The sequence below is a fragment of the Mastomys coucha genome, unplaced genomic scaffold (genome assembly GCF_008632895.1).
Source record: "Mastomys coucha isolate ucsf_1 unplaced genomic scaffold, UCSF_Mcou_1 pScaffold18, whole genome shotgun sequence".
NCBI lineage: Eukaryota > Metazoa > Chordata > Mammalia > Rodentia > Muridae > Mastomys > Mastomys coucha.
The window spans coordinates 93,046,355-93,056,490 of NW_022196900.1; the positions used below are offsets into that span (position 1 = coordinate 93,046,355).

At 47.1% G+C, this 10,136-nt stretch overlaps 1 protein-coding gene across 1 annotated transcript in view; it reads left to right on the forward strand.

Moving 5' to 3' along the window:
* The window catches only part of Tex46 (testis expressed 46), a 23,791-nt gene that overhangs the window by 13,102 nt on the left and 553 nt on the right, over positions 1-10,136 (forward strand). The window contains exon 2 of the mRNA XM_031379111.1: positions 4,939-5,380. Within this exon, the coding sequence (XP_031234971.1) occupies positions 5,192-5,380 (189 nt within the window). The 5' untranslated portion in view covers positions 4,939-5,191. The remainder of the gene's footprint in view (positions 1-4,938; positions 5,381-10,136) is intronic.

Below are 10,136 nucleotides of genomic sequence, written 5' to 3' on the forward strand. Positions count from 1 at the left end.
ATGGGTACTTTCCTCCATCTTTCTCTCTTTTCTTCTCTCTCTCCCCTCTCTCTCTTCCTGCGCCGCTACCCCTTACCCCCTCCCAATTAAACCTCTTACGCGTGGAACTGCCTGGGCCTGGTGTCTGCAGACGCGTCCCGCCGTGACCCAAACCCATCACTACAGAGTAAGTTCCAGGATAGCCAGGGCTGTTACACAGAGATACCTGTCTCAAAATAAATAAGTAAAGGATACATAAAGGATTTTTTAAATTTTAGCTCAAGTGGTGGTAGAGGGGTGCCATAGCATAGATATGGAAGACAGAGACAATTGGCAGTTTGCTTCTCCCCTTCTACAATATGGATCCCAAAGATTAAGCTCAGTTCCTCAAGTTTACTGACTGGGCCTCCTCACTGATACACACACACACACACACACACACACACACACACACACACACTTGACTCCCAAACACCTTTTTTTTTTCCTAAGATAAGATCTTAGTATCCCAAGCTGGCCTCCAACTTGCTATATAGCCAAGAATACCCTCGAACTCCTGATCCTCTTGCCTTCACTGGGATCACCTGACTTGACCTTTGGGTTTTTATGGATAATGTTGCTATACACATGGGTGTACAATTATCTCTCCAACTCCTTGCTTTTGAAACTGGTCTTTATGGGAACAGGCAACTGAGCCTGGGCTTCGGTCAGGGTTCAAAGGGATTGTGTATCTTAGTGACCTGGCAGAGTGGGGTGGTGGGGAGGGGCAAGGGAAAACAGTTCAGTTGGTAAAGTGCTTGCCATTCAAGCATGAGGACACGTGGACAACCCCGAGAACCTATGTGACAGAGCCATAGCTGTATGCACTTCTATTCCAGCACTGGAGAAGGAGAGACAAGCAGACTCTTGGGGATTCCTGGCCCACCAGTCTACCTAATTGGTGAGCTCAGGAAAATTGAGAAGACCCTGTCTCAAAAAGCAAGGTGGGGTGACTTGAGGAATGATACTCAACGTTGACCCCTGGTGTGCGTGCGCACACACAGACCCACACACGGACACACATACACACACATGGACACACACCCACACATGCACACTGGTCTAGCATGCATGAGGCCCTAGATCTAATCCTCAGTATTGCAATAAATAAGTAAATAAACAAACAACGGTGTTATTGTTGTTTGAAATTTTTTAAAGGATGATTCTTCCAATTCTTTGAAGGCATTCTCAGAATGAGGCAACTAAGTTATCCTCTTCTTTTTTTTTTTTTTTTCTCGAGACAGGGTTTCTCTGTGTAGCCCTGGCTGTCCTGGAACTCACTCTGTAGACCAGGCTGGCCTCGAACTCAGAAATCTGCCTGCCTCTGCCTCCCAAGTGCTGGGATTAAAGGCATGTGCCACCACTGCCCGGCTAACTTATCCTCTTTTAAAAAGTTAACATCTGTCAGGTAAGGTGGCACGTGCCTGTAATCCCAGCACCTAGGAGCCAGAGGCACAAGGGTCACACATCCTAGACCAGCCTGGCTGCATGGAAATGCCTCTCAAAAAATACAAGAAAACAAAAAAGAGGACATTGGATCCCATTAAGGATAGGTGGTTGTGAGCCACCATGTGGTTGCTGGGAATTGAACTCAGGACCTCTGGAAGAGCAGTCAGTGCTCCTAACCACTGAGCCCAAAGTCAGCATCTTAGGCTCACTATTGCTGTGATGAAACACCATGACCAAAAGCAACTTGGGGAGGAGAGGGTTAATTTGACTCACACTTGTGGAAGTCACGTGGTCACTGTAGACAGGGTGGGAACTCAAATAGGGCCGGAACCTGGAGGCAGGAGCCGATGCAGAGGCCATGAAGGGGTGCTGCTTACTGGCTTGCTTTCTCTAGCTTGCTCATCCTGCTTGCCTATAGAACCGAGGACCACCAGCCCAGGGATGGTGCTACCCACAACTGGCCAGTCCTTTCCCCCATCAGTCACTCTTTAAGAAAGTACCCTACACCAGCAGTAGGTCTGGAGCTTGTGTAGCTTCTGCCCCTGAATGCTCTTTCTGAGATAAAGAAGGGTTCGTTTTCTGAACTGGGCCTCCTTGGAAAACCTCCATGGTCCGTGCTGCCGCGGGAAGCCACGTTGCTATATATATATAGCCATGCTACAGCTAGGGGTGTGCTGGTGTCTGTGGTCCTGTGCTGCTACTGCAGGGCATGCCGATGACCATAGACTGTGTTGCCACCAGAGGCCACTTGGATGTCCATGCTCTGTGCTGCCACCAGAGGCCGTGTTGGCATCAGTGATCTGTGCTGCCACCAGAGGCTGTGCAGATATCCGTGGCCCTTGCTGCCACCCAGGACCATGCTGTGATCCATTTTCCGTGCTGCAGCTGGAGTGCATGTGGATATCCATGGTCCGTGCTGGGGCCATGGTCCGTGCAGTCGCTGGAGAAACCATGTGGAAGTCCATGATCTGTGTTGCTGCTGGCTGCTGTGGGCCAGAAAGCTTCTGCTGCAGAGCGATCGATGCTTGCGGACTCATCATTGAAAATGAGAGCCACTGAAGGCTTCAGCAGCATCCCTTCTCTCCCTGCCCCAAAGAAAGTCTAGAAAGAAAGCTATTGAAGAGAGTCCTATAAAATTGTGATAAAGATGCCGAAGTATAGCTCTTTATATTTGATGGCTTCTGGTGGGGTGATGGGAAAGGACTCACTTATCTTTAAGGTGCTGGCCACTGGGAGTTTGACCATGCTCCAGTGAGTGTGTGAGTAACACAAATTGTACTTGGGGTATTGGGAAGGATGCACATAGGTGAGAGAGTGGGCCTGGGAGGAATGGGAAGTGAGTGTGGTCAGGGTTCATTATTTGAAATACCCAAATAATCAATAAAAATATTATGTCCGGCGGGGTGTGTGTGTGTGTGTGTGCTGGAGAGATTGCTCAGGCATTAAGATCATGGACTGCTCTTCCAATGGTCCTGAGTTCAATTCTCAGCAACCATATGATGGCTCATGACCATCTGTAATGGGATCCGATGCCCTCTTCTGGTGTGTCTGAAGACAGCTGCAGTGAACTCACATACATAAAATAATTCTTTTAAAAATATTGGCCAGGTGATGGTGGCATACACTTTTAATCCCAGCACTTGGGAGGCAGAGGCAGAGGCAAGTCGACTTCTGAGTTCGAGGCCAGCCTGGTTTACAGAGTGAGTTCCAGGACAGCCAAGGCTATTCAGAGAAACCCTGTCTCGAAAAAAATATATATATTGGAAACAGGGCTGGTGAGATGGCTCAGCGGGTAAGAGCACTGACTGCTCTTCTGAAGGTCCTGAGTTCAAATCCCAGCAAGTCCCAGCTCCGGAGGGAGCAGGAAGTGAGCGAGTGTGGCTGACCAGAGCAGATGGGCTGACCAGAACGAGCAGGGTTGAACAGAGCAAGCAGAGGTCCTAAAAATTCAATTCCCAACAACCAACATGAAGGCTCACAGCCATCTGTACAGCTATAGTGTACTCGTATACATAAAATAAATAAATAAGGCTGAAGAGATGGCTCAGCGGTTAAGAACACTGACTGCTCTTCCGAAGGTCCTGAGTTCAAATCCCAGGAACCACATGGTGGCTCACAACCATCCGTAATGTGATCTGATGCCCTCTTCTGGAGTGTTTGAAGACAACTATAATGTACTTACATATAATAAGTAAATCTTTACAAAAAAAATATTGGAAACAAACAAACAAAACATCCTACAGGCTTTCCTTTCTTACATCGCAATCTTATGGAGGTATTTTCTTTCTTTCCTGTTTTTGTTTTGTTTGTTTGTTTTTCTTTTTCTTTCTTTCTTTTTCTTTTTTTTTTTTTTGAGACAGGGTTTCTCTGTGTAGCCCTGGCTATCCTGGAACTCACTCTGTAGACCAGGCCAGCCTTGAACTCAGAAATCTGCCCGTCTCTGCCTCCCAAGTGCTGGGATTAAAAACGTGCGCCACCACTGCCCGGCATTTGTTTTTCTTTCTGAGACAGGGTTTCTCTGCCTTGGCTGTCTTGGAACACTTTGTCGTGCAGGCTGGCCCCGAACTCAGATATCCACCTGTGGAAGCATTTTCTTAACTGAGGTCCCCTCCTCTCAGGTGATTTTAGCTAATGCCAAGTTGACATTAAATGATCCAGCATATTCAGCCAGCTAGTATCTAACTTTACAGAGTAAGGCCACTAACCAACATTCAGAAGTCCACCAAGAGCTGGGCACATAGTTCGGTCATAAAGAACTCACCCTGCAAGCACAAGGATATGAGTTTGGTTCTCGTAAAAGGCTAGGTGTGGCAGTATGCTCTTGTGGTCCTAGTCCTGGGGTTTGCTGATCAGCCATTCAAACCAAATTGGTGAGCCCCAAGTCCCAGTGAGAGACTCCGTCTTGAAAAAATAAGGTGGATGGCTCCTGAGGAATGATAGACAAAGTTGTTCTCCGGTCTCCCCATACACCCTCAACTAAAATACAAAAATAAGTGGAGAGTCCCATTCCGTGGGCAAAGGTACATGCTCTCAAACCTGGCAACCTGGGTTAGATCCCTAAGACCCACATGGTAGAATGTTCTCATACATTCATACAAACACAAACAATAAAGAAGAGCATATTTTGGGTTTTTTTGGGGGGGGTTGCTGTTTTGTTTGCTGAGACAGGGTTTCTTCTGTGTAGCCCTGACTATCTTGTATCCTCTGTAGACCAGGCTAGCCTCGAACTCAGAGATCCACCTGCCTCTGCCTCCTGAGTGTGGGAATTAAAGGCGTGCGCCACCAGCATCTGACTAAACAAGTATAAACCTTGAAGTGAATCAAGTCTGCAGCCTGTGCAGACTTATTGACAGTACAGTATCCTGCTGTGACGATGAAGGGACACAGTAATCTGTTTGTGACCCACCCCCACCCCCACCCCCAACCCATTATGAGAGCAGGCGGCCTGTAGCATTTGCTGTTTTCTTTCAGGGACACCTGAGGGGGGCACTGCTGAGGACCTCCATCATTGTGGCTACCATGAGGATGTCAGGAGATGATGCTTGCAAAGCTGCCAGCCAACCGGAGAGCCTGACACTCCGTGGGCCCTTAGGACATAGGAGAAGTTATTGTTATGCGATAGCAGGGTGGGGAGGTGGTTAGGAATCAGAGGTGTGGGTGGCCAAGCCTCCTGTTATGGAGGGGGCTGAGGCAGGGGCCTGGGGCCTAGCCCCTGTGTGTCACAATGTTGGGGGAACTAATATTTCTTCTGAGGAGTTTCCATGGGTTCCTAGCTTCTTCTGGCACCCTAGGAGCGGTCTTGGCTTGGTTGGTAAGCTCCAAGCCCATCTTGTTTGCCTTCCTCCTGCTGCTGCTGCTGCTCAGCACCTGGCTGGTCAGACAGGAACACAACTGGGCTCCCTCCCAGCCCCAGGTGAGTAAGAGGTTGCTTAGCTCTAACTAAGGGTTATAGGACTCCCAAGGCTGCCCTGACAAGGTGGCTCAGAGAAGGTTAAGGAGGCAGGCTGAAGCATTTTAAGACTCTGAGCTAAGTCCTAATTCTGGTCTCCCCTTGGGTCCCTTCAATCACTGTAGCTGTCTTCAGACGCACCAGAAGAGGGCGTCAAATCTCATTACAGATGATTGTGAGCCACCCTGTGGTTGCTGGGAATTGAACTCGGGACCTTTGGAAGAGCAGTCACTGCTCTTAATTGCTGAGACATCTCTCCAGCCAGAAAAAAAACTTTTAACTAATATACATGGACATATATGTGTGTGTACATATATGAAATAGAATAATGTAGACATTAGAAATGGAGAGGTTGTGTCAGTCAGTTTTCTCTTGCTGTAACCTCTCTCTCTCTATGTGTGTATGTGTGTATGTGTGTGTGTGTGTCTATATGTGTGTATGTGTGTGTGTCTGCATGTGTGTGTGTGTTTCTGTGTGTGCATGTATGTGTGTGTCTGTGTGTATGTGTGTGAGTGTGTGTGTTTCGGTGTGTGTATGTATGTGTGTCTGTGTGTGTATGTGTATGTGTGTGTGTATATATGTGTGTGTATGTGTGTGTGTCTGTGTGTGTCTGTGTGTGTGTATGTGTGTGTATATATGTGTGTGAATGTGTGAGTGTGTGTGTTTCTGTGTGTGTATGTGTGTGTGTCTGTGTGTGTATATATGTGTGTGTATATATATGTGTGTGTATGTGTGTGTCTGTGTGTGTATGTGTGAGTGTGTGTGTTTCTGTGTGTGTCTGTGTGTGTGTCTGTGTGTGTCTGTGTGTGTATATATGTGTGTGTGTGTATATGTGTGTGTATGTCTGTGTATCTATGTGTGTGTATGTGTGTGTATATTTTTTTTTTTGCCTCATGGTTTTGGAGGTTCTGACTCTTAACTGGGAGACCCTGAAGAGGAAATTTCTACTTCATGGACCCATCCCTTGTAACCCTCTCACAAGTGGGTTGTGTGGTAGAGAGGGTAAAACTGAGCACGTATGGCCAGGAAGTCAGAAGGAGCTTTGGAAAAGAAACCAAAACAGGGTTCCATGGCTCCCTTTGAAGGCATGCCGGCAAATTCCCTTCTCTACCACTTCTGAAACACACCAGGAACTGAGCCTTTAATTCATATGCTTTTGGGAGACCTTCTGGATCCTCACTCTAGCAGATATCCTAGGAAGTTACTGGAAAGCAAGGACATCTCTGGGTGGGGTGGTTCTTGGTCATGTGTGCATGAGTGTGTGTGCGAGTGTGTGCCCGTGCATGTGAGTGTGTGTGTGCCCGTGTGTGCGAGTGTGTGCCCGTGCATGTGAGTGTGTGTGTGCCCGTGTGTGCAAGTGTGTGCCCGTGTGTGTGAGTGGGTGTGTCCATGCATGCATGAGTGTGTGCACCCATGCGCATGTAAGCGTGTGTGTGCCTGTGCATGTGAGTGTGTGTGTGTGCCCATGCGTGTGAGTGTATGTGCCTGTGCGCGTGAGTGTGTGTGTATAAGAGGGGAAGGAGCATCGATAAGCAGCTTCTCTGGCTTCTGCATAGGAAATGCTAGCATCACTTTTCCACCTTATTGGCCACAACCTAGAATATCTCCAGATGTTACCAGATGTTACCTGGAGAGAACAAAATAGCTTCCTATTTAAAATAATAATAATAATAATAATTGGAGAGATTGTTCACCTTTTAAGAGCCCTGGTTGCTCTTGCAGAGGACCCAGGTTCAGTTCCCAGCACCCATGCAGTGGCTCACAGCTGTCTGTAAGGAGATCTAAGGACCTCTTCCAGCCTCTGCTGGCGCTCCATCCACATGGTGCACAGATATACATGCAGGCAAAAAAGTCACCCATACACATAAAATAAAAATCACTTGGGACTGGAGTGATAGCCCAATAATTAGGAACACTGGATGCTCTTGCAGAGGACCTGTGTTCAGTTCTCAGCACCCACATCATAGCTCACAATTGCTTGTAACTGCAGTTGCAGGGGTCTAATGCCCTCTACTGATTTCCACAGGCATCCGTATGGTGGCTCAGCCATTTGTAACTCCAGTTCCAGGGGATCCAATGCTCTCTCCCAGCCTCCTTGGCACTGCATGCACAGGTACACATACATACATGCAGGGAAGAACACTCATAAATATAAAGTAAATAAATCTAAATCTAAAAATAGAAATACTTTTTTAAAAATTAAAAAAGACATCTGAAGGCTAAGGATATGCCCCAGTAGGCAAAGCATTTGCTGGGCAAATGTTGGGGCTGGAATTGGATGTCCAGTACCCCATTAAAAGCAGGGGTGGGCTGGGAAGTAAGTGCCTTTAATCCCAGCACTTGGGAGGCAGAGGCAGGCAGATTTCTGAGTTTGAGGCCAGCTTGGTCTACAGAGTAAGTTCCAGGGCAGCCAGGGCTACACAGAGAAACCCTGTCTCAAAAAACCAAAAAAAAAAAAAAAAAAAAAAAAAAAAAAAAAAAAAAAAAAAAAGCAGGGCTGGCCAAGTGGGTGCCCCATCAAGAGCAAGGTTGGCCGAGTGGTCCACCCGTGATCCTAGGCTGTAGGAGGTGGAGACAGGACCCTCAGAATAGACTAGCTAACCAGGTTAGTCAAAGTGACACACTCTGGGTTCAGGGAGAACCCGAGCCTGGAGCCTCTCCGCAAGTGAATACACACATGCTCACACACATGAAAATACACACAAACACCATACACAGAAAAAAATCATTAACATACCAAATACCAAAGTCAGGATTACAACACAGGAGGTGATATTTGAGGGAAGCCCCCCCAGGAGAAGTGAGGGAAGCCCCCCCCAGAAGTGAGGGAAGCCCCCCAGAAGTGAGAGAAGCCCCCCCAGGAGAAGTGGTGATCACAGAAACTTCAATTATATTCGTGAAATGTCCTTCCTCCTTCTGCCCTCCCCTCCCCCTCCCTTCTCATCTCCCTCCCTCCTTCTCTACCACTGAGCTCCACCCCCCTCATTTTACTTACTTTGCTAAGTTACTAAGAGAAACATGGGAATTTGGGGAATTTAGCATGGCATTTACCATTTTCCCCCCACAACTTTTCAGTTGGTTTACTGAGGGAGGGTCTCATGTAGCCCAGGCTGACCTCCAACTCTGTGTAGTCAAGCATGTCTTTGAACTCCCAATCTCCCTCCTTCCATTTCCTGAATGCTGGGATTGCAGGTGTGTGCATCGCAACTAAGTTTATACACTGCTGGAGCTCAAACCCAGGACTTCTTTCACAACAACCAAATGGTCCAACAACTGAACTAGATCCCAGCCAGAAATTCTTTCTTTCTCTTTCTTTCTTTCTTTCTTTCTTTCTTTCTTTCTTTCTTTCTTTCTCTCTCTCTCTCTCTCTCTCTCTCTCTCTCTCTCTCTCTCTTATTTCTTTTCTTCTCTTTCTTTCTTTCTTTCTCTCTCTCTCTCTTATTTCTTTCTCCTCTTTCTTTCTTTCTTTCTTTCTTTTTTCTTTCTTTCTTTTTTTAAAGATTTATTTATATGAGTACACTGTAGCTGTCTTCAGACACACCAGAAGAGGGCTTCAGATCCTATTACAGATGGTTGTGAGCCACCATGTGGTTGCTGGGAATTGAACTCAGGACTTCTGGAAGAGCAGTCAATGCTCTTAACCACTTAGCCATCTCTCCAGCCCCTGAAATTATTTTTTTAAATAATAGACCACCAGTTTGGGCTGGTGAGATGGCTCAGGGGGTAAAGGAACTTGCCACCAACACAGATGACCTAAGTTAGAATTGACTTAGACATACACTAGATAGATAGATAGATAGATAGATAGATAGATAGATAGATAGATAGATAGACAGGTCAATTGATAGATAGATATGAAAGTGTGTAGTTTTTTAAAGACCAGCAGTTTGTAGGTGATCCAAAGGAAAAAATGGGGGGAGGGCTGGGGGACAAAGGGACACATGAGGAATAGTGAGGATCAAACTCCGAATGTGTCTGGAGAGCCCTGACATGCCGCAGTTTGAGGTTTTACTGATCCTGACAAAATGCTCGAGAGGATATTGAGAAAAATGAAGATTGTGGATGCCAAGGCCCTTTAATTTATTTATTTTTGTGACGTCTGTGGGTACTTTGTATCACAGCACCTGTTGGGTGGATAAAGTAATCAGTTCTCTCCTTCCACCACGAGGGTCCTGGGGATGAGACTTATGTCTGACTGGGTGGGAAGAGTCTGTACCCATTGAACCATCTTGTCAACCGACAGGGCTGCATGCCTTCTTCAGCCAGCAGATCCCTCCTATGAAACAAAGACACCAGTGGGTTTCAGAAGTATGGGGAAGGGGTTGTCAGCTGTGGGGTGGTGAGAAAGTGACTGTCCCTCACCGGAACCATGAATTATGCCAAAGATGCTCTCCCCGTGACGGAGGGCCTGAGAATTGATTGAAAAAGAAAAAAAGGCCTGGAGGGCTGGGAACGTAGCTCAGTTGGTAGAGCCAAGCATGCACAAGCTCTAGGAGTCTGGTTCCCAACACTGGATAAACCAGATATAGTATACACATGTGATTCCAGCACTGGAGCGGTGGAGGCAGGAGGGCTAGGAGTCCAAGGCCATCTTACAGTGAGTTCCAGGCTAGCCTGGGCTACATGAGACAGACCCTGTCTCAAGGATTTTTTTTTTCAAGATGGGTTTCTCTGTGTAGCCCTGGCTGTCCTGGAACTCACTCTGTAGACCAGGCTGGCC